The 25,616-nt window shown below is 39.7% G+C and overlaps 1 protein-coding gene across 7 annotated transcripts in view; it reads right to left on the reverse strand.

Moving 5' to 3' along the window:
- Positions 1-225: 225 nt before the first annotated feature.
- Positions 226-25,616, reverse strand: part of NSUN7 (NOP2/Sun RNA methyltransferase family member 7) — a 75,956-nt gene continuing 50,565 nt past the window's right edge. For 4 of the 7 annotated variants that reach the window (XM_073342200.2, XM_073342199.2, XM_073342198.2 and 1 more), the window contains 6 exons: positions 22,692-22,902; positions 20,244-20,387; positions 15,889-15,990; positions 12,945-13,062; positions 7,098-7,212; positions 226-1,992 (listed from right to left, as the gene is read on the reverse strand). In XM_073342200.2, the coding sequence (XP_073198301.2) occupies positions 1,348-1,992; positions 7,098-7,212; positions 12,945-13,062; positions 15,889-15,990; positions 20,244-20,387; positions 22,692-22,902 (1,335 nt within the window). In that variant the 3' untranslated portion in view covers positions 226-1,347. Of the gene's footprint in view, positions 1,993-6,265; positions 6,994-7,097; positions 7,213-12,200; positions 12,477-12,944; positions 13,063-15,888; positions 15,991-20,243; positions 20,388-22,691; positions 22,903-25,616 lie in introns of those variants that run through there. The other 3 variants (XM_073342202.2, XM_073342206.1, XM_078852569.1) reach the window with 3 other exon arrangements.

Genomic DNA, 25,616 nt, shown 5'->3' on the forward strand with positions numbered 1-25,616 from the left:
TACGGTTATGGTTAAGAAAACCTTATTTCGTCTTGCTTTAAAAAAAAAAAAAAAAGTTGGTCCACTGGAATGACTGAGAATGTGATAAACAATTCTAGGTTCCTACAGTTAAATACTTTAATAGATTGACATCTCAATATACTTAGCAAGATGTAACCACATATTAAACTTAGACAGAAATGACTGACAGTTAATATATACTATTTAAAATGATTTATAGTTTAACTTGCAACCTGATCTTTACATATAATTAGAAATGCTGTTTATCATTTTCCCGCTCAATCACCAATGTTTCCAAAAAAAATTGTTAGAATCATGTAAATGTAAACCAAAAAACTTGCTGTCATTATTCAGATGAATAATATAATATTGGTATTAAGTGTTCCTATTTTGCTTGACATTTGTGAACTATCAGGATGCAGAATAAGCAGCACTTTCACCATTTCTGAATTGTTACTGCTCATAGAAAGCAGTTTCATAAAAAGCAACATTTGAGCTTCCTTTTACCAGTCCCCATTAGGCTGACAATTATGATTTTTATAAACCATGGCAGTACTGTGACATGTCAGAGATAATTCAGAATTCATTTTAGCATCAACATACCTGTCTAGTGTTAAAATGAAATTTTCTATTCAATTTTTTTGTTTTTAAATTTCCTCTGTTGCTTCCTAAAGCACATCTGACTGAACTGGGGCATTTGTGTGCTCACCAGCTGTGCACAAAATGTTCAACGCAAGTGCATATAATGTAGGCATGTGAAAAATCCAGACCCATTTTTAGAAAAAACAGGCTGAATAATAATTTTGATGATCCGCTTCCATATGCCATGGTCATAAATAATGACACTTTTCAACAAGATGGTAGCTGAAAATTGTAAGCGCAGACAACCATTTAATTTCATTGTTGCTATGTGAACTTTTAGACCACTGAACAAAACTTGCAAAGATTACTTTTAAAATTAAGTATGCCCAGATATGTACAGAAGGCATGTTTCAACATGTCACGTTCTACTGCTTAGCAATTAGCTAATTTTGAGCTCACCCCTAAGGGATTTGAATTATCTATTGTAGTTGTTACTTTACGTGCATTTTGACATTCAGAATTTAATAGCTGGACTGAAACAACTACATAATAGAGACTCTTTAGCAAAACATCCCCCTGCTATTTCCATAATAGCCAAGAAAAGAGTATTAATTATAAATGTTCCCTAAAGGTAAGTAGTGGCCTGCATGGATATACCCTGGCATCTAAGTGTGTGAATCAACTTATACAGGAATGTTTACCACTATAGCAATATAATTTCAAACTTTGAAGAAATAACTATGAACCAGTTACAAAAGTCTATTTTCAAATCCATGGTCGAGGATGCTTAACCATAGTTGAAGGTAAAGTTTCTTTTGGTTTGACCAATTTTTTTGATAAAGAAGGTATAAATAAGTCAGGTGCTGAGCTCTCTACTCCAATCCAGCGATAGTAATAATGTTGAGCTGAAATTTGAGATTTGTTCCCTTGTGGATTGAAGTATGGCACCATTACTGGAGGCAGAACTATCTCCACAGGTTTCAATACAACCATTTTATCTTCTGCCCGTGGCTTTCTAATGTGTGTCCGTCTCTCAAACACCTTACTCATAGATGACAGATTGGGTGTGTTCTTCAGCATTCCTGGCAGGGATGAGTTTGAGATGGGTTTGGTCATTTTCTTCCGCTGAATGGAACTGTTTGTTTGGTTCACATTTTTTTGTGGCCCACTAATTGCTTTAACTGGTGAAACTTCAGAATTAGTATTAATCATTTCTCGGTTCAGGAACTCTATAATGTTTGTTTGTACCCCAGTATCTTTAGGAACATTTCTTTGCTGTGTTACTTTTGATTTTTTCTTCCTCTTCTCTTCTCTCTTTGATGATTTTCCTATATCAAGACCTTCTAGTAGTCCCTTTGCTGCAGCACGAGCCAAAATGTCTTGTACAGACATTACTTCAGCTGGATCCCTCTGAAATTAAAGAAATGTTAGTGGAGCTAAACTACACCATCAAGTTATGCACTCTATTTTAATCTCTTAGGATAAACCTGCACTTTAAAATACAGGGCAATGAGTCTCAGTCCCTGGGTGTGATGGGTGTATCAATCCCACACTGGGAATACAGGGGTTAATAAACGGCTTCGAGCCCAAGGGGCCACACCCTCTCACCTTTCCTGGGCATGGTCCCAGTGAAGAGAGCATATAAAAGAAAGCAGCTCAGCTCAGTCTGGGCTGGCTAAGGAGGACAGCTGGCTCCTACCAGGAAGCTGCCAGGACTCCAGACTGCTAAGGCAGAGCACCCTGACCACACCGCAGGGACCGAAGGGGATGACGAGCTGCTACCAGTGGAGAGATGCCAGAGCCAGAGCAAAGGGAAGGAGGTGACCCAGCGGATGCGCTCAGGGATACAGAGACCTGAATCCTGCAACAGAGTAACTGGTTTCAAAGGGCTCTGTGTGAGAACCTAGTGGAGCAGGGTGGGCCTGGTTTCCCCTCCCCTGCACTTGCCCCACTGCTGCCAGAGCGGCTCCTTGGGCTCTCGCTGCTTACTCCTGACAGAGGAAGCGCCCTCCTAGACTTCCACTACTGGACCCTACTGGACCCCCCCACTGGCCCCTTGACACTGGGTCTACAGGCTCGAGTTTGTGCTATGGCGCTAAAAGCAATAGGGTTGACTTGGCTCTGAAGTCCACCCCCCTATCCTCCACTTCAAGCCCAAATACCTATACAGTGCTAAGCACAGCTATGGCACAAACTCAAGTCTGTAGACCAGGCTCTTGAAACTTGCTGCTGTGAGTCTTAAAATGTATAGATGTACCCTTCAATCCCTTCCAGCTGTTGTCAAGCTCAGCGTATATTCTAGAAAAAAAAATGCAAACATCTTGAAAGCAACAGCTGCATGTTATTAAAGGATGTTGACTTTACTGCAGAATCAAGGGTGTCTATAGTCTAGTTTAGAGGAGGAGAATGGAAGTCCAGACTTGTGTGTTTTACCTGCAGTTTCTACACTGACTTGCTGTGTATCAAGGCACTTTTAAGCATTACATGCTAGATTCACAAAGGAACTTCAGCATAGTGACAGAGTGGAACTTTTACATGCCAAGAAAATCACTGGGATTCACCAAAGTTTGAGTTTGGTGCCTAACCTCCCAATACAATGAAGGGGGCGAGAGAATGAGTTACAAAAGCCTGCAGGCTCGGTGGCTCTTTGCCTGAGCTAACCCCATGGGAGACACCAGCTGAGAGCAGGCCTCCTCCTTAGCAAGAAGAGGAGAAAAGCCACCACTTCCCTCATAACTTTTAGCCCAGAGGCTAGGGTACTCCCTTGGGATCTGAAGCTCATCCCCTTCTACTTAAGCAAGAGAAGGGATTTGAACTGGGGTGTGCCACCTCTCAAGTGAGTGCCTTAAGGAGCAGGCTATAAGCCATTCTGATGTGGGGCTCTCTCTCTTGCCTGCTGCAGCTGTTCCACTGTGGACATATAATTTAAAAAGAAAATCAGTGGAGCAGGGGGATTGGATCTCCCACCTCCCCAAGTGAGTGCTCTATCTACCAGGCTGTTTGTCTGCTCGCTTTCTGGCTCATGTTGAAGCTATTCCATGCTGTGGTTAAATAATGAAATACTCATTTGTTCCCACCTTAGCCCCCAAGCCATTTCAGCAGAAGAGTGTCTATCTTGCCCAGTTTGTGCACTGCTTAGGGATCTGGACACAAGCCATGGTCCTGGTGGGTGCATGTGCAGAGGCAGAAACATGGGTGATAAGGAACTTTTACTGAAAATATTTAGGTGTTGAGTGAATTTAGGTACATACAGGGGCAGCTGAGCAGGGATTTTGGCACCTAAAAGTGGCAGTTAAGCACCTATGCCCTTTTGCAAATCTAGGCCTATATTCCGCCTATGTGTATGAAGAGAAAAATACATCACCATTTATGAACACTGAATTAATTGTTTGCAAAGCACTTTGGGTGGAGTATACAATGTAAAAAGTATTACTAGGAAGTTTTCCCACTATTAAATTCTTTCTAAAGATACGAATTAAACTGTTAAGATAGATACAAGGTTAGAAACACAACAGGGCTGGGAATGAAACTGAGGACTGGAATACTTAGGCTGAAACATCTCACAGTGAACTCTATTCGTGTGTCTAGCAGTCTCCCTCAGACAAATGGTGGGAGCCCCATCTGTGGCATAATCTAAAATTTGATTAGATGATGTATTGCGGGGGGGGGGGGAATTCTGCACTGGCAGGAAGTTATACTAGACTATTTAACAGGTTTTTCCATCTGGAATTCTCTTGCCGTAATGGAACGCTTTGACTTATCTATCATCCCAAGAGAGAAGCTTCTCACCACCCAGGGTGTTGTCATAATACGTAGGGAGATGGACTGACTGATCAAATCAATCTTATATTTAACTTCCACAATTAATAACCTTGAGTATTTTATCCCCCCAGAAAAGAGAAATGACAAGTTTTCCCCACTTACAAGCCACCTTAAAAGGTATCAGTTGTGGTCATCATTTTTCCAGCCTAGGTGAGCACTGCATTGATGTAAACAAAGCACTAGCATGAGGCCAACCATTCTTTAAACAATTTAAAAGCCTGAGACAGCAAACACTGCATGTAGTGCTTACTATGCCAATCTTATCCAAGGACAAGTCACAATGCAGGAGCGGGATGTAAGCTGGAAATTACTTTTAGCTTAATTACAATATAGAATGTATCTACAGCATGTTCTGTTCTAGTAGAAACTGTATTGTGGATTTTATCAAGTTTATATAATAGTGTGCATTTGTTGGGGAAGGAGAGTCTTTACCTCAAATATGTCATTTGAAACAAAGGCATATTTCTAGATACAAAAATATTCAATTAGAAAAAAAATAAGATTTTTAAATTTCAAATGAAAAAATATTCAGAAGGATAAAAACAGACTTCTTTTGTACAGTTCATCAAAGCAAGCTCATTCATTTTCTTGGCAAAGAAATCTAGAGTTGGAGACAGTGACTGTGAGTAAATAGAAAAGGAATACTTGTGGCACCTTAGAGACTAACCAATTTATTAGAGCATAAGCTTTCGTGAGCTACAGCTCACTTCATCGGATGCATATCGTGGAAACTGCAGCAGGCTTTATATATACACAGAGAATATGAAACAATACCTCCTCCCACCCCACTGTCCTGCTGGTAATAGCTTATCTAAAGTGATCATCAGGTGGGCCTACAGACAGCCCCGCAATCTGAAGCAACTACTCACCAACAACCACATACCACACAACAGAACCACTAACCCAGGAACTTATCCTTGCAACAAAGCCCGTTGCCAATTGTGCCCACATATCTATTCAGGGGACACCATCACAGGGCCTAATAACATCAGCCACACTATCAGAGGCTCGTTCACCTGCACATCCACCAATGTGATATATGCCATCATGTGCCAGCAATGCCCCTCTGCCATGTACATTGGTCAAACTGGACAGTCTCTACGTAAAAGAATAAATGGACACAAATCAGATGTCAAGAATTATAACATTCATAAACCAGTCGGAGAACACTTCAATCTCTCTGGTCACGCAATCACAGACATGAAGGTTGCTATCTTAAAACAAAAAAACTTCAAATCCAGACTCCAGCGAGAAACTGCTGAATTGGAATTCATTTGCAAATTGGATACTATTAATTTAGGCTTAAATAGAGACTGGGAGTGGCTAAGTCATTATGCAAGGTAGCCTGTTTCCTCTTGTTTTTTCCTACCCCCCCCCCAGATGTTCTGGTTTAACTTGGATTTAAACTTGAAGAGTGGTCAGTTTGGATGAGCTATTACCAGCAGGAGAGTGAGTTTGTGTGTGTATGGGGGTGGGGGGGATGTGAGAAAACCTGGATTTGTGCAGGAAATAGCCCAACTTGATTGTTATGCACATTGTGTAAAGAGTTGTCACTTTGGATGGGCTATCACCAGCAGGAGAGTGAATTTGTGTGGGGGGGTGGAGGGTGAGAAAACCTGGATTTGTGCTGGAAATGGCCCACCTGATGATCACTTTAGATAAGCTATTACCAGCAGGACAGTGGGGTGGGAGGAGGTATTGTTTCATATTCTCTGTGTATATATAAAGCCTGCTGCAGTTTCCACGATATGCATCTGAGGAAGTGAGCTGTAGCTCACGAAAGCTTATGCTCTAATAAATTGGTTAGTCTCTAAGGTGCCACAAGTACTCCTTTTCTTTTTGCGAATACAGACTAACACGGCTGTTACTCTGAAACCTGTGAGTAAATGAGTAGTAAAATATATTTTGGACTGTAAACACCTTTCAAAAGATTCTACTTGAAGCATCAAAACATATCCATGTAAAACAAATGATAATAAATACTTTCTTAAAAACTGTTCAACTATCTTGGGGATTCAATCCTCACTGGAAACTTTTTCTTTTCACTCCATGGTCACGTAGTGGGAGAAGATTCATCTGCTTCAATACTAGAGAACAACATATATATATAGCAGTGCTGTGATCCCTGCTGGGCTTGATGAATACAGGCAGAACATGATGATTGCCTTAACAGCCCCTCTGCTTAACACCAGTTTCAATCAGCATGTTAAACATACCATGGTAACAGGGGAGTAAGGTCATAGGGAAAGAAGACGGTAACTGCATACAACCCAATCCTCCCTAAAATGTGACAGAGTTAAAAACTGGATCAAGCAGTACAATAGATTTCATTTGTCACACAGACCCACCTCTTTGATACATAAAAACTGAATAGAAAACTTGAGCTTTCCAGCACATCCCTTCTATCTCAGCATAATGCAATTTCAGAAGCTGGATCTTTCAGCTGCACTTGCGTCTAGAGAAGTTGTTGCACTGATCGAAGAAACAAGCAATCTTTTGCCTAGCAGAGTGTAACCAATGCTCAGAGACAAGTCCACTGTCCCGTCTGTATGATTATGGTGAAGTCAGGTAATTTATGAACGTTCCCATCTGTGTATTCATTTTTAAATCATATTTAAGAAACAAAATAAAGAGAAAATCATGTATACGTCTTAAACAAGTACTTTTCCCAATGCATACTTTTTATGGCTTACCTGTCTTGCTAGAACAGCTAAAAAACAGCAATTGGAAATCTCTGAAGGTTCCATTTTGAAAAAAATATCAGAAGGGCCCTCTATTTCTGAGTTGCACCACAGAGAAGGACTAAGTCTGTAAATATTACAAACAAGACTTGTAAATAAATAAGGAAACTAAAAATCAGCTGAGTACAGCACACAGACAAACTTTTCTTACTGACATGCATTACATTTTAGACACCCTGTTACTCATTTAAAAATACAATTATGATTAAAACAAAAATTTACTGATAGAATTTTAAATAATTTATATTGTCTTTACCAACAACAAACCTGTACTGAAATAAACTTTTGAATGTTCGCTATCACATTTTCATAAACTCACTGAAATTAGGTCCAATTATTAAACAAATCACTGTGCTTTGAGTATATCAAGACAGTGAAGATGTTGATCTGTATTAAATACAGACACATTAATTCAAATGTATTAAATATATTTTTCTTTGTTAATGGGACAATATCAAATTATATATTATAAAAAGTTCCTTGCATGTGTAGCTAGAACATTTAAAAACTAAAAAATTTAAAATCTAGACCCTGATCCTCAGGTTCATTAGGCTGTTTTGAAATAGCTGCACTGAATATAGAGACAGTGGTATATTGACTCCTATGTCAACTTTCTCCTTGCAGGTTCCAGGACCATTGGCAGCCAGTGTAAATTAGAGCAGCCATTAAACTGCTCAAACTTACACTGTGGTCTGAGACTGGTCTACTGGACCAAAAGCCACCTTTGTACCACCTCCTCCTTACCTGTGCCATGGGCTTCTCCAACTGGTGATCATCTAAGGAAAAGCACTTCAGTACAGAGCACTGGATTTGATATCAAGGAGTATATGGAATCAATTCTCCAATACATGTACCTTTGAATAATGCTTAAGGTGGGCATGGTATATCTAACAAGAGTAATACCACTAGGACTCCCTATAACATATTAACTGAGAAAAACTGAATAATTTTGCTACATATGCAGAAGCTAACCTAAACTTGGCATGGTAGTCTCTGAAGAGCCAAAAATGGAAATACACCAACTACTTAAGAGTCTTCATCTGAAAACAAATAGTCACAAAGCACACCCTAAAAGGAAACATGGGTTCAGATGCTGCATGCTGCTCAGAGCGGGTCAAGAGCACAGAGGGGACAGGTATAACACCTTTCCAACAATTCAGTCCTAAGATGAGCACATGTTGGCCCAGAGTCCCACCACAAAACAGAGCAATCTGAAGGAAAGCCTCACTGAGGGACTCCTTAGGCACCCATATCTGCCAGGTTGAAGTCTACTTGCTGGAGTGACACTGACAGATATAACAGACCAGAGAATCAAACCTATGGCAGTTTCTGAACTAGTGGTTTCCTGAACCCTTGAATCTTTTGTTTAAGAGGAAATCAAATACTGAATAAAGTCACCATCTCTAGATCAATGATCTTCCCTAACCAGAAATCTTTGCAACTGTTCCTTTCACTTTTGTTCTCTGTGCAAATTTTCCAAAAGGAGAGAATATTTTGCTCCTCAGCATAGACAAGATCAGAGTAGATTTAGCAGCAGCACAGATATTGGACTGTTAAATTATCATAGCCTGTTCCCCTCCAGCTGCAAGTTCTCCCCCATCTGATCATAGGAGTTGGCAGTTCTGCAGCAGAATTTCTTGATGAATTCTGCACTCTTTGAAAGTGTGTATTAAAAAAAAAAAAAGATTATTAGAGTCACTATTTCTCAAGGAAAACAGCTCAAGAAAATGGTCATGAATAAAACATTTTAATACATTTGGGTTTGAAAACTTTTCCAATTTATGAAAACAATCACAGTATATATTTTATTTAAGCTATGCCATTATTACTTTGCTCATGCAAATTACTAGGAGTTCATAACTATGCATTAAAACATGCAAAATATAGTTACCTATAAGGTCCTCAGGATATAATAGTTTCCTTCTTCCAATAAAGGAAGCATTGTTTCCAGAGTCATTATTTTGAATTTTTCTTAGTTATAAAGTAGTTTAGGTATGTGATATCCAAGGTAAGTTTTATCTGCCCTTGCTTTCTTAGGATTAGGAAGCACCTTAAACTTGTGTAAAACACTTTTCTTTTGGCTGGTGTAATGGGTTCCATAATATTTTAGGGAAAGAATTATCAGAGCGAGTTTGTTTTTTCCGACACTTAGGTCTCCTTTTGAGGATTTGCCACAATACTGCTTTATAGCAATGAACACTGCTACGGCTGTACGTGTCCAAGGTGATTCAAAAGACTGCTGGGTTTCAAAGTCCCTCTTTTTCCCACTTTGGAGACAAGAAGTGGCAGGACTTCATAGCCCTTCAAATCCCAAAGGAACAAAAACAATCTAAAGTCTTGAGACCCATGTTGGTTTTTGGTCCATTGGTTTTTGACATTGAACCTATGGCTACTGATGTAGAATAGTTGTATAAGGGCTCCCTTTCACCAGGGACATTTTTACAATAGGAAAATGTATTATGTTCTAACATGTCTTAATTAATATGTTGTAAAATACTCAGACAAGGATGGCTGTGTTAAAGTCATCTACGTTAGGGTTGGCCATGATTAGCTAACAATTTCAATCACTATGGGCCCTGTCTAAACTGAATCCTAAGTACTACTGTACATTTTGCTACTTAACACGTTTTCTAATACTATATGTACGGCCGCTGTCAAGAGGCTCTTGGAGAGTGCCTAGATAATCAAGGGCGGAAATATGGTATCATTTTCATTTGCCTCTGGCAAAGTAGCATCCCCTACCTTTTCTCCTAGGGCAAGTTTTGTTATTTGCATTTATATACAAAATAAAAATAATCACTGTAATTATTTACATTTCTGTATTGTGATTTACCCCTTCAACTCACAAGTGGGTACAGAAATCTTTTTAACCATTATAGTAGCTGGAAAGGATAGTTTGTGTTTGTCATAAATATAAAGGGAAGGGTAAACCCCTTTGAAATCCCTCCTGGCCAGGGGAAAGCTCCTCTCACCTGTAAAGGGTTAAGAAGCTAAAGGTAACCTCGCTGGCACCTGACCAAAATGACCAATGAGGAGACAAGATACTTTCAAAAGCTGGGAGGAGGGAGAGAAACAAAGGGTCTGTGTCTGTCTGTATGCTGGTTTCTGCCAGGGATAGACCAGGAATGGAGCCTTAGACTTTTAGTAAGTAATCTAGCTAGGTATGTGTTAGATTATGATTTCTTTAAATGGCTGAGAAAAGAATTGTGCTGAATAGAATAACTATTTCTGTCTGTGTATCTTTTTTGTAACTTAAGGTTTTGCCTAGAGGGGTTCTCTATGGTTTTGAATCTAATTACCCTGTAAGATATCTACCATCCTGATTTTACAGGGGGGATTTCTTTATTTCTATTTACTTCTATTTTTTATTAAAAGTCTTCTTGTAAAAAACTGAATGCTTTTTCATTGTTCTCAGATCCAAGGGTTTGGGTCTGTGGTCACCTATGCAAATTGGTGAGGCTTTTTATCCAACATTTCCCAGGAAAGGGGGGGTGCAAGTGTTGGGAGGATTGTTCATTGTTCTTAAGATCCAAGGGTCTGGGTCTGTAGTCACCTAGGCAAATTGGTGAGGCTTTTTACCAAACCTTGTCCAGGAAGTGGGGTGCAGGGTTTTGGGAAGTATTTTGGGGGGAAAGACGCGTCCAAACAGCTCTTCCCCAGTAACCAGTATTAGTTTGGTGGTGGTAGCGGCCAGCCCAAGGACAACGGGGGGGAATATTTTGTACCTTGGGGAAGTTTTGACCTAAGCTGCTAAAGATAAGCTTAGGAGGTTTTTTCATGCAGGTCCCCACATCTGTACCCTAGAGTTCAGAGTGGGGGAGGAACCTTGACAGTGTTCTAAACAACCATTTGAAATACTGAGACTCCTTCGAAAAAGAGCTCCAAAATCCAGGAGAGCTGACTAAGTCTGGCATCATCCTTAGAGTTTCATGACATTTTTCTATGGAGAGTCTCAGATAAGAGTTTAAAACACAGGTCCTCTCACCTATGTATGGACATTAAAGATACCATGACACTTATAAGTGGAAACTTGCCCCAACATCCTTGGCCAAAATTTCTCCTTCCACACTTCTGTGCAGCAGGGTATGTATATGATTATTCCTACTCTCAATTCCAATGCAGTGAACTAGAGTGGTGCCAAAAGTGTTTTGGTCTGTGAAGGGCTTTGCAATCCTTTTGTATGCTTTCGGTGTATGTAAACAAAGTAAAATACTACATGTGAAATAAACAAAGTTAGTGCAACTTCTGAGCACTGCCTGCAGCAATATCTAAAGCCCACATTAGTGTCTAGATAGCAAGAAAAAACCGATTTTAAGAGTCTGCATGCATATCTGGAAACTGGGCATTTTTTTCCAAAGACAGCAGGGTTTGAACCTGTGTAACTTGGATGACTTTACACACTGATAGCAACTCTCATTTTTAAAAAATAATTGTGATGTTAAGCTATTTTTTCTTTGCTGTTTGATCTTCTAGTTACTCTCTGACAAGTTTATGCCTAAGTTCCCTGGTCTCAAACCTGATTCAGTTTAGCCTAGTTTTCTCCCTGCTCCTGTTGGTAGTGAGAAAACAATACAGTACTCCTATACCACCAGTCCAGTACCACATCATTTCCATTCCAGTAATACTCTACTCCCCACTCTGCCAGAATGCTGATCTGAGAGTCAGTGTGCAATCAGATCAGCAATCTGGGAGCAATGCACTTTGCACTTCCACATTACCAAAAGGAAGGGCAGGTGGCAGAAAAATATTAAACATTGCCATGATGCAAGGGAAATTGAGAGGTCATGGTTTAGGATAGAAGCATGATTCTGAGGGGTAAAAATCCTAGCTAAAATATTGCCAACATTTGGTTTAAGTGTGAATAACAAATTGTACAATTTTTTGCCAACTTTTTGGATTACTAAAAAGACAAATCTACTAAATCACATACAGTATTTGACACTTTTCCTGGTCTCACCTCTAAACTGGTGTTAGACAACCCATACATACAACATACAATACACAACTTTGGGATTAAACTAAGGACAACTCTTGTCAGCTTATCTACCCCTTTTCATAGGACACTATATAGAATAAGGTAGAATACAATATTAGAATGTTTAGTAAGGATTGTAATAGATTTGCTAGAGTAAAAGTAAGGGTACGTTTGACACCATGCTCTGAAGCTGATTTACAACACACAAAATCAAAAAATGGTTTAATTCACAACTACTACATTTTAACTAATTTACTGTATGTGTTCAAATCTCACCTATGGAGAGGACAGAATTTAGACTGTTTTCCTTGGACTCATCCTATCAGGGAGCAGGAGTCGGAGTGTCTCACTATGTCCTTGAGACAGGAAAAGGAAATCAGCGCTCTAAGCCTACAGGAGTCTTATGAGCTTTGGGGATCTCAGGACACCTGCAGAAGCCTGGTTGCTTCCGAGCCTCATGGAAGCAGACCAGACAACTGGGTCCTATATTTTGAAATGGACATCTTGGAAGATAAAATCAACTTGGCTTCCTAGATAAGAAGCAAGTTCATTAAACATGACTGCCACATAAATTGGAATACTTACTTATAGAGAACAGATAGTTATATTATTTATGATTTGGGAGAGAAAAAAGACAGCAGAATCCAGCTTTACTTAAATTACTCATCATTTAGATTTAAGAAATAATCTTCAAAGGTCCATACAATAGACATCTATGGTAAATACTCAGCCAACACAACTGACCAAAGTTAAAAATGGAAAAATGTAGCTAATGCCTTTCTATGTTTTTTAGTATTCCTCAGACAGGACTATTTATTCCTTACCTATAAGGCTGTGCTTTACTTCCTTCCACTCCAGATTCCAGTGCTTTGTTCAATACTGCGTCATTTTCTTCTGGATAAACTGAACAAGTGCAGTAGACAATGGCTTGCACTTTATTAACTATAAACATGCAACAAAACATTTTTCTAGTTTACCATTTTTGGAATAAGGAAAGCAATTTAAAATTCAAAAATATACGATTTTTTAAAACATACTTCTGTTTCAATTGTTATGAAAATCATTGGAAAGTTATCAAATGAATAGTGAATATGCAGAAATATTCAGTGAATGATCAGATCATAGAAGATATTAAATCATCCTTTCCATCTCTCTCCCCCCCCCACCCCAAGGCAAGTTAGTATATTTCTAGTAATCTGTCCAATGTATTTTAAATTTTCAAAGCAACGGAGTTGCCAGCACATTTTCCAGCTATACCACATTCTAATACATTGCATTTCCAGGAAGTTTTTATTGTTATTGAGATTACATTTTTCCTTTTCAAAGTCATCCTTTTACATATAGTAATACCCACGTGTGCCAACCTAAATAATTTCTCTCCAGTGCTTTTTTATTTAAATATATTTTAAATATTTGCAGACTTAGGCACAAATCCAGGCCTGTGTGTGAGCTGTGCTCATGCTACTAAGAACAGAGGGGTGAGGGGAAAATGGGATAGATCAAAGAGGGAATTACAGTAGAACCTCAGAGTTACGAACACTTTGGGAACGGAGGTTGCTCATAGCTCTGAAATGTTTGTAACTCTGAACAAAACATTATGGTTGCTCTTTCAAAAATTTACAACTGAACATTCACTTATTACAGCTTTGAAACTTTACTATGCAGAAGAAAAATGCTACTTTTAACCATCTTAATTTAAATAAAACAAGCACAGAAACAGTTTCCTTATCTTGTCAATTATTTTTAAAAACTTTCCCTTTTTTTAGTAGTTTACATTTAACACAGCACTGTACTGTACAGAATTTGCTTGGGGGGGGAGGGGGAGGGCGACTCTGCTGTCTGATTGGTTCCGAATGAGGTTTGTGGTTGACCAGACAGTTGGTAACTCTGGTGATCGTAACTCTGAGGTTCTACTGTAATCCACTTCCCAATCCTGGGGCCATGACTAAGCCTCCAGGCAAGTTCCCAACATAATGACTGTAGCCTCAAAGCTGTTATACTATGGGCTTGCTATCATCAGCCCCTAAAGGCTAGTCTGGGGAACACTAGAACATAGGGATCCCCTGTTCATGCCTCCTGCCACGGGGACAGGAGGGGATGGAAGTGCAGGTAGTGCTAGAATGACCCTATGCCACTTTAAGAAATCCCTGGCTGTCTAGGGGAATCTTTGTCAACGGTCACCTTTCTGCTGCCAGATTGGCACAAAGCAGCTGGAGCAGGTACCAAGATTTGGGCCTTAGTTCTTCCTTAGCCACCACATTGGCCAAACTGTACATGTTTAGTCCTTCTAAGTTGTTCCACGTGAATCTGTCTCTCCACATTCTTTGTTTTTCTTCTCTGAACCTCCAATTCATGTTTCTGGGCATTATAGGTCCCATGAATTGAAGTCTCTTCCAGGTGCTGTTACACCAGAGCAACAAACAGAGACAGACATGCAATGTCTAGGCACTTATACCACAAAAACCATGGCTGCTGTATCACACTTCAAGTGCATTTTTAATGTGTGATTAATTATTACGGTTTATTATTTGTACTACCATGGCACCTATCAGCCCTATGCCCAGGCTACATTTACAGTTTAGGCGGACATAGATACAGTGCTCAAGGGTGTGAAAAAAAGCTACACTCCAGAGCACCATTGCTATGCTGACCTAACCCCGGTGTAAACACAGTTAGATCAATGAAAGAATAATTCCATCAACTTAGCTACCATCACATGGGGAGATGGTGTTCCTACAGCAACAGAAAAACTCCTTCCATCCCCACAGGCTGCATCTAACACTATAGGGTTATGCTGGCATAGTCACAGCCCTGCAGCTATAGTCCCTGTAGCATAGGTCCTAGTCATGGGCACGGCCCCATTGTGCTACGCACTGTATGAATGAAGAACAAAAAAATGGTCCCTGCCCTGAAGTTCATCCCTAGGGCTCTTCTGCTTCACGAGACTTTTCCTCCAACTAAATAATGTTTTGGGTATTTTTCTTTAGTTTGAATATTTCCATATCCTTCAGGTCTACAGTGCCCTCATTACTCTGTGCATGCAGTAATGGCCTGATCCTGCAAACACTTCTATGTGTGTAACTTTCCTCACATGACTAGTCTCATTGTACTTAAAAGTTATTTCCATGCCTACATGTCTACAGGATTGCCACACTACTGTGGGGAAGCAATAAACTGCTACATACAACATATGCTTCTGTTTACCAACTTCTGAGCCTTTTTTTAGTTACTCTTGATTCTTTGTCCCAGATCCTCAAAGGCATTTGAGGCACCTAAGTCACACTGATTTCAATGGGAGTTAGATGCCTAAATATTTCTCAAGATCTGGGGATTCGTCATTTTTATTTACTACTTTAGTTATTGCAAGTAACTTTTCAAAAGCATTTAAGTCCCACTGAAAGTCATAGGGAATTAAGTGCCTTTGAAAATTTTATCCTATAATTATATATCACTTTACTACTGCAGCTGGTAACAGGAAAAGAATCCTAACCTTACTGGCTGCTTTACCGGCTTTTACGTTCTTCTCTAACTTCGGCGCATGAAACAGGTAAGGAGGAAGGACTTAGTACCACTTATATAAATGTTGAGAGAAGGAAACTGAGGTAATAAATTTATTCACAGTAGACTATATGAGGTGGACATTACTTTGAGGACGTGGTACACATTTACTGTTGAAGATTTAAAGTAAGAAATGCCTATTTTTTTTTTTTTATACACTGCATCAAATTATGGTCATGTTTTCACAAACTTGAGAGAAAACAGACTTACATCGCATTGCGTGCATTAACTCCTGAAGCTGCCTCTCAGCAAGAATATGGAGTTTATTTTCAGCTACAGATCCTTGAGAAAGGTCTCTCAGCAATCCTGCATCTGAATGTAAAGTTATTAAAACAATAGTCAAATTCATTTTTACATTTAAAACTCATGTTCATATTTTAAAATCCATTTGTTTTCACTGAAAATTCTCTATTAACAGACATGATTACTGTTGATGTAGTGAAAACAGATCACACGAACTGCAAAGTGCAAGGGTGCCTATATGATTACTTTTTCCCTCCTAATTATTCAGTTTATATTTAAAATGTTACTATGTTATTTCTCAGTATTTAAAGAAGATTTTGTACAGTAAATCCACTTAAATCACTTAAACATTTAGTCCATAAGGGGATATAGTCAACTGAAAATGAAATGCTTGACAATATCTTAAATCTTGAAACAAGTGTTTTATTTGTGACATATTTCTTTTGTGAAATAGACAACATACAGTGAACACTCAATTAGGTTTATGAAGTTGAGCATTATTCTATTTAATTAACTTGAAACTATTCTTAGAGATTTCTAACTGGTCTCCGAATCCTGTAGTATCATCAAGAGCATTACCACAATGCTTGTTTCCTTCTTGGACATCTTGAATTTTCAAATGCAAATCAGAACTAAGCAAAAAATCTTTTCATTTGTTTGGCTTCTCTGGTTAAATGTCTCTCTCATTATACATTGAGTCCTGCAAAACACCGAGCACACCCTTAACTCCCACTGAAGAGGGATCTTGAGCCACAAAGATTGGCCCTGAACCAAAAAGTCTGAAAAAATAATGAAAGTCTTTAGTCACAGTTAAGTAACACCACATTTTGTTTTGTCACAAATGTAGTGACATATTGTGACATACACATTGTGAAAAGTAAAAAATTGAAAATAAATTGAAAAAAATCCAAACCCACAGACAAAAATTAGGATATATTTAAATCTGAAAGTGCTCCCTGTCTGAGGCAATAACCTCAGCTAAGTAAATTCAAGGTTGAAGGTTTCATGTCCCACAAAATGGTTATTATTGAGCTAACAGAAACAGAAAGAACTCTATTATACTGAAATGTGTCTACATCCCCTCTAGGCTTCTTTTCTATTCCTCCTCATCCCATAAGCAAGTTTTAACCCTCACTTCTGCTAGGAGATATTTAATTTCAAACTGCATTAATTTTGACTCCTTAGTTCCCTGACCCCTTTCAAAAAGTATTAGTAATTCACCAAGCTAGTAATTCCCCACTGAATGGGGAATATGAAGAACTCTCCCACTGGAAGGAAGAACAGGAGGAGAAAGGACCTCGCTGGTTGCGAAGTGCAGATGAGAAAAGAGTTTGAAAAATGCCAACAACTTCATCTGTCAGCAGCACTTCACACATTATACTAAGTTTTCTAGCCTTTATTTTTGTCACAGTCTAAATGTTAAAAGTTAGGTACTTCGTGTGATCTGTCAGAGTAAGGTCCAGATTTAAATATTAGCTGATTCCATCTGATGAGTAATATGAAGTACTTCAAAGAACCCAGATTCTGTTTAAACACAGTATTGTTCAATTAGGTTTTCCTATATTTCTCATTGCTTTTTTTTTTTTTTTTTAATTAGGATGGGCATGTAAAGAGTTTCCTGTTTCATTTAAGATTTTTCCCCCCCCTTCTGCTAGTTTGTACTAGGAAAAAAAAATTTTCAGTGAATAGTAAATTTGCCAACAAATGCATTCTTCAGGACACAAACTATTTGCAAATTCAAGTCAAATTTGGCAACTAGTTTCTGCCAAAAATTTTTTCGAAAGTATCAGAACAGTTTGTTTTGACATTTTTGAATTAAACCTTTTGACATTTCATTTAGAAAATGTTGTTATGAATTGACATTCCAAACGTTCAACCTAAACAAAGTTTACGTTTTGAGTTTCAGTGAGGGGGGGAAATCAGTTTCAGTGTGTTTTGGTTTGGCCCTTGAACCAAAAAATCAATTATTCATTCAGCCCTTCTGCTGATCTCAAAAGTTGTAAACCTCCTTTTAACAACTGTTTTTAAGCTAGCCAATTTTGATATAATAAACAAAGATGAATTCTCCACTTGATGTCATAAGTGCAATACCAGTTGGACTCTTAAGAAAATAAGTTTCTTTTTCATGTCCATGTCCTGAAGAAACAGGGATAAGATTTTGTCAAAGCACAGTCACAGTAAAAAATAGGTAATTTCCTTCTATGGTCCTAGAATCATAGAAATGTAGGGCTGGAAGGGACCTTGAGAAGTCATCTAGTCCAGCCCACTGAGTTGTGGCAGGACCAAGTAAACCTAGACCATCTCTGACAGGTGTTTGTCCAACTTGTTTTTAAAAACTTCCAATGATGGGGACCCAACAATCTCTCTTGAAAGCCTATTCCAGAGCTTAACTACCTTATAGTTAGAAAGGTTTTCCTAATATCTAACCTAAATCTCCCTTGCTGTAGATTAAGCCCATTACTTCTTGTCCTATCTTTAGTGGATGTCAACCTTGTGGACACTGCTGCTGCATATTCACCCTTCATTAATTTGTTTTGATCTAGTCTTCTTTGAAACAAGATTAGAACAAAGCAAACAACCTGTTAATCAGTGCTCAAATTATATGAGGGATTGAGGGGACGGGGCTGCCCTTCCACTCTGACTCCCCTCCACCACACAGACCCCTCTTCCCAGTGCAGAGCTCCTAGAAAAGGCAAGACTGAGTCTCTGCCCCCTTTATCCCCCAGGTTCCCTGCAGTGACAGCTCTCGTTCTCTGCCTTCTTTCCCCCTTGCAGGTTCCTGGGTCCTCTACTTCCCAGTCCCTTCTGCCCCCAACTTGCCTGATCCTCAACCCTTCTCTTTCACCAGCTTCCCCAATCTGCCTCTCCCTTCTCTCTCCCCAGCCTATTGCTGGAGAAGGAATGGTCAGGATGGGACACAATAGACTTAAACTAATTTCTGCCAAGCAACTGGGCACTGCCCTTCACTTTCTGATTGGCTGAAGACCCTTCTCTACAGTGGGAGGTCAGAGCCTAGGATGTGCCAGTGAAGTGCTAAGCCTGGGCAGCAGGTCCCAGTACCAGGAGAGAGTGTAAGGAATCAGGGGAGCTAAGGAAACAGGGCAGAGAATGGGAGCTGCCACCATAGGGGATGGGGGGGGGGGGCAAAGACAGCCTTGCCCCTTCTAGGAGCTCCGCACTGGGGAGAGGGAGGTCTGTGGGGGTGGGGGGAGTTAGAGTGGAAGTTGGAAACACAAGGCTAGGGGAGGCAGATGGGGTTTTAGATGCAGAAGTGGAGCTAGGGGTGGTTGGGTCGGTGCAGAAGTCTGGGGGAGGGGCAGGGAGGCAGGGGCAAGGGCAAAACGCAGACAGGAGTGTAGGGGTGATGGGGAGAAGGAGGAGGCTGCTTATCAAAGCCAACTAATGAACTGTTCATGTGGACCCTGCTGCCCTGCATCAACAGGGTCCTTTCAAAGAGGACTAGATCAAAGCAAACTAGCAAACTGGGTTCATATAAATGTCAAAATTCACAGTTCTGTGACAGTTGCGACCACAGTAAAAGATTCATATCCCTATTATTAAGGAAATGAGGGGAACGAGTATATTATTGACCCCGAAGTGAAAACTGTTGATCACATGCTGTGTATATATTATTGTAAAACAACAAGACTAATACTGAAACAAAATCAGGATATTAAAAGTAATTATATTTCTATAATTAGGGATAAACTTTGACCAACATAAAAACATCTTAAATATATGGTTTAGGAAAACAACATACCTCTATGGAGTAGCTGTTCTACCTAATTTATCAAAGTACTAAATATACCAGGAGACATTTTAGAGGTATTTATTTGGCCAGTATGATGCGCAGCCAAGATAACACAGCTGTTGGAAACTGACTCTTTGCAATTCATGACTAATCTTGCACTCTAATTATTCAAAATTAAGATAGTCTGAAATTCCACTATTCAAAAATTTCACAATTCCTAATTTTCAGATTTGACCCCCTACCACTTCCAGTAATCAGCATTCATCTGTCTTTGTGATTTTAATTGAGTAACTGTCCCATTGTATTTATATGGTATTTTGCAATTATACATGTAGGAGTATTCAAAGTATCATTCAAAGGATCTATATTTTTGTTAGCTGAAATTAAAGAGAGAATTTGAATAATACTATTATTCATATCATTGTAGCACCTGTAGCCTCCAGTGAAGAAATAAGACACTTGTCTAAGGCATTGCACAAAGAACAACAAAATTGTCCCTGCCACACTAACAAGTTAAACTTAAAGAAAATGAAAACACAATTGGTTAATTATACTGTAGTATCAAAATTACCTTCATGTTCATTTAGAATAAATTCTATTGGATTACTAACACCCAATCCCGAGCACCGAGGTAGCAGCAAAATAACTTTAGCCTTTTGCAGTCTTTGATCTGTTGGTTTAATATCAGTAAAATCCTCATGTAGTAGCTCAATGTCTGAGAAACAATGAAACACTGAGAGCTTAATATGAAAGCAATCCAGTAAAATTTTAATCTAATAAAGCAAAAATCACATTGGCATTATGCTAATTTTACCTAAAACAGTTTGTGTCTACCATTAAAATATGAATGCTTATAATTAAAATGCAGTTACTTATCAGTTACTAGACTTTTCATATTCTATTATCTCTACAAGGGCCTGGATGGGTGCCCTGTAGGGAACAGTGTCATATAATTTAAGGCCACAATGAACCACCAGCTTATCTAGTCTGACTGCCTTCCTACTACAGGCCACAAATACTACCCAGCACTCACACACTGAACCCAGCAACTCAAATTAGACCAAGGATTTACAGGTTTCAGGAGACTAAAGTATTATGTTTAACTTTAGGCAGAGAATAGGACGGACTGAGAGACACCAATGCCCGAGGCCCCTGCAATGGCAGGGACTTGATTAAGTGAGGTATACCCAGATGATCCTGGCAAGCAACCCAGGATGCAGAGGAAGGGGAAAACACCCTAAGGTCACCACCAATATGACGTGGGGGAAAATTCCATCCTAACCCTATATATGGCCATCAGTGAGATCTTGAGCACGTTAGCAAGAACCAGCCAGCCAAGCAACTGAGAGAGAGAATGCCTGGTACCATCTCAGGGCACCAGCCCTCCTCATTCAGTGTCCCATCTCTAGCTGTTGCCATCTCTAATGTTTCAGAGGAAGGAAAGAAACAAAAAAACACCTACACAGCATACATTGGGAGTGTGTGTGGGGGGGGTTAATGTCCCTTCCTGATTCCTTGAGGTGAGCAGCTGAAAGCCCTGAAGTGTGAGATTTAGGAACACCAAACAAGACCCTCAGGACTGCTGGGTCCTGCTGCCCACAAGGAACCCCATCATATAATCGCACTCATAATTTGTCCAGCTCTCTCTCAAAACTAGTTTAGTTGTTTGCTCCCACAACTCCTATTGGGAAGCTGTTCTAATTTCCAGCCTGAAGCTGTTCATGGCTAGTTTATAGCCGTTTGTTCTTGTGCCAACACTGTCCTTTAGCTTAAATAGTTCTTCACCCCCCACAATGTATATTTATAGAGAGTAATCATATCCCCTCTCAGCCTTTGCTTTGCTAGGCTAAACAAGCCAACAGGCAAAGGAGAGAGAGAAAAGAGGCACTTATGGCACCTGGGAGTGTGAGGAGGGAGGGGCCAACTATCACCTGAAACAGAGTACAGATGGACAGAGAGAGAGAAGAGGAGAAGGAAAGGAGTTGGAAGAAGGGACAGAAGGATATAGATGGGGAGACAGGTAGGGAGAGAGAATGGAGCAGAGGACACAATCAGGACAAGGGGAAGGGGAAAAGGCAAAAGAAAGAATAGAAATTCTCTCCTCATGTGGCCTGCTTTCAGCATTATTTCAGTTGCATTTTGTGTTTCTCTGTACAGGCCAAGTATAATCTCTGAAGAGTTGACTAAGAATTGGGAATCTCATGCATGCTTGTACTTTAAAAAAAATTGAACTGTAAAATATTTGATGTCCTTCATTTCAAGGTGTGTTGTTCCTCACTGCCCCTCCTTCAGAGTCCATTTGTTGAGAGGTATACCTTAGCAGGAGACTCTGCCTTGCAAGACAGCTGTATGGGGGGTTTAGGTTAAGTCCCAACAGGGCTTTTTAGAGACATAGCTAAGATTGACTCTCTGAGCAGAGCATATCAGGTGCAGCTGAACTCAGAAGAAGCAGCAGATTGCAAAGACACCAACTACAGGCAGTATATCACACTGCAGCAAAGTTTTCAAGTGATCTAGGGGCAATGTTACTGGACTCCAAATGGAACGTCCTAGCCCTCTTATCCCTCAAAAAGAATCCTGTGAAATGAGGCTTTGAGGGTACAAACTGGGAATTTTCTGTACAAGTCTCTCTCTCTCTCCCCTACCACACAAAAAAGACTCACTACTTATTTGATAAATTGGTGGGGAGTGGGATTTACTAGACTTGTCACTTAATTTCAGTTGCAGCAACAGAATTTTTCATAGGATTATGACAGAGCATGGGAACCTCTAATTGACTTAATTCCTTAAAAACAAACAAAAAAACGATACAAATATGTATCTAACTCTGCCCTGATGGTGCATGAATGAGAATACTGACAGACATTTTTAAATACCTGAAGGACTTTTTCTAAATATATATTGTACCAGAAACATTTTAAAAACATTTTTGCTCAACTGAAGAGTAAGCTTTAAAATGTGGCAGAATTACCTGGGATCTGGAAATAACTGTATTATTAAATAAATGCTTAACACATACTTCCACATTCCATGCGTGTGAACAGCTCCTTCAGTTCAACTTCCTTTGCCTGCGATTTTACGCCACATACAAAAACTTTGGATGTGCTCTGATTTGACAACACTGACATGTGGGCAGCAGTCAGCCGTGAACCCATATGAGCTACTATGATGTCATCATCCATGTTTAATAAGGCCCTCACAGAATGTACAGCGAGGCTGCGAGACTTATCCTGAAAGATAATACATGATGCCAGTTAAATAATTAAATATGGCTAATTAATAATTGGTAGATTTAGGTTGTTGAATTTTAGCTTCAGATTAATTTGGTTACTCCAAGTACTGTACTCTTTCCAACTAGACAGGTGTGTTCAGTTCCTCTTACCAATGAGTGGGGAAAGAAAAAAAAAATCTTTATTTTGAAGTCTGTATGGCTTAGACTTAAAGATGAAAATACAAACCTCACTGATTCTAAATTTTAAAAAATGATACATTATCATTCCAACGCCAACACACACAAAACGGTTGAGCTGTCAGTGGGCACAGAAGAACGGGAGAAACAGATAGGTATGTCGGTCATCCCTTGCAAGGGGGAACTCAACCATTTCAAATGCCTGAAATCAGCCTCGTCCAATTTGAGGTTGGGGCATACCTCTTTTACTGTGGAAAAGGACCTGTTTTATTCATATGTCATGGAGGCAAATGGAACCTTGTTTTCTGAGGACTCTAGGAAATAGTACTGTTCACCCAATATGCCTTTTTTAGCAATGACCTGAGATGACATTAGAATCCTCTTTTAAACTTGATTATCAGTGCAACGTCCACTAAGCTTCCCCTTTCAGAGGTGAATCCTCACACCACTACAGTATACTGATGGCCTAGTATAAAGGTAGAACGAAGACAAGTGGAGAACATGTTACAAGTCTTGTGCTGAATTTGACTGTGACAAACAATTTTAAATAAACCTACACAGTAGCTTTGCAGGAGGTGAAGAAGAGTTTCATTGCCTCCATTATAGCATCTGCAAAGTTCTAATGAGCAGATCTGTTCTGGATGTTGAACAACTTCGTTAATCTGCATCATATCAATAACAGAGATGAGTTTTTCCCAGGAGGAGTTATTTTGCTGATAAAATCATTTAGATTAGGATCATGCTACTGGATACTTTTGTCGGAAGACCATGTGTCAGGAGACTCAGACTATTACTATAGTTGAACATCAGTATCTCATTTAGACAGGGCAGTCTTATTCTGTAGCTGTCTTATTTAATATGTATATGGGGCCTTTATGAGTGTTATAAATATGGGGCCAAGATTTTCAAAAGTGACTAGTGAGCAGACCCTTTCAAGGTTCTCAAGCTGTGCATTCAAAGTCACTCATCACTTTTGAAAATCTTGACTATAGGTCATGTTGTCTTCAGTACTAAGGCCTTAGGTGCTGTGGAGAGCCAAGGAAAAGGTCCCCCACATGCATGTGATCATGTGGACTTTTATAAAGTGCGTATTGCTATTTCAAACAAAAAGGCTGATTTAGTGCCGGAACAGGATAGCAGCAGAGCTGTTGTATTGGGGCCTTACATCACCTATGTACTGTTGTAGGGATCTCTGCACCAGCTTTGAATAGGCTGGCATGGAGGTGATGCTGAGGGCAAGCCAGAGGAAAAGCCACTGGAGTTTCTGAAGCTTCAGTGGTTAGGAACCCCTATGCATGCACGATGGAGGGGGACTGGCCACTATCTTAGCCTAGGGATGTAACTGCAGCAGAGATGTCAAAAACATTAAGATGCCATTATTTACCAACTAGAGAATTTTTTTTCAAAAGTGCCTAAGTGACATAGGAGCTTAAATCCCTTTTTCAAAGACAAAAGGTTCTTTCTCATTTAGAAATGGGACTCTTATACTTTTGAAAATTTTACCCAAGTCTCTATTAAAAAAAAGTTTTATAATAAAGATCTCAACTCAGACGTCATACTGATTGCATTGGAGCTATCACTTTGAGTCACATTTGCAGTTGAGAATGTTAATGCTTCCTAGGCTCTTCACTATAAAAAAAATTATCTGTAGTGTAATGCTTCTGTCAGGTGGAATCGGAAGCAAAAAGGGCCAGGTTCAATATCTAGGATTTCCTCTTAATACAAAACAGAACCGGCTCGAGTCCTCACCCAGTAATTTGGGGAAAACTTACGACCAGCCCAGAAACTTCTAAGAGACAATACTTCCCCATTCACAAACACTGAGTATGTGTATAACAAAAGAACTTTTATTAAAAGGGAAAGGGATCCAAGCATTAGTTTGGGACAGCACCACAAAAACATTCAGAAGCATGCAGACATAAGCAAAAACCAACCCCACTGTGTGTGTTGGGCAGTGTTCTTTGCCGGTTTCCCACCTTGCAGTGGGAAAATATGACAAAAGAAATGTCTCTTTAACACACCACTGCTTTCTCCCTCTGCTGCACCCCATTCACAGCTGGCTGTCCTTTGTTAGTGATGACTCAGAGCTCGTTGAGGTGTTCAGAAAGGAAGGAGGGAGCAATGTCTCTGTGGCCATTTGGTGCCTCTGCAACTGGCTGTTTGCCAGAGCATCCACTGCTTTTCTCTGCTGCTGATCCTGTACAGCTGCTGCTTTTCTTTGCTGTGCTGGTTGCATGCTGTCACTATTGGACACTCAATGCCACTTCTGCGATGCCATGTTCTGAGGTTCCACGAATTAACACAGGTCTTTAGTGATTTCACTGGGTAGCAGGAAACCTCATTGCCAGTACAGCCCTTGCATCGTCTTTCCTTTCATCACTGTCCCTACCCCCTAGACCTTCTCAGGGATTCAGCTCTAGTAATCATTGAACAGAAACAATGACTCTCAATTGAGTCTCATTAGCTCTCTCTTTAAACACTAGAGGGGGGTGGTCAAATGGTGTCTAGGACTTTTTGGGCAGAGTACACACCAGC

This window comes from Lepidochelys kempii, chromosome 4, assembly GCF_965140285.1.
Source record: "Lepidochelys kempii isolate rLepKem1 chromosome 4, rLepKem1.hap1, whole genome shotgun sequence".
Classification (NCBI taxonomy): domain Eukaryota; kingdom Metazoa; phylum Chordata; order Testudines; family Cheloniidae; genus Lepidochelys; species Lepidochelys kempii.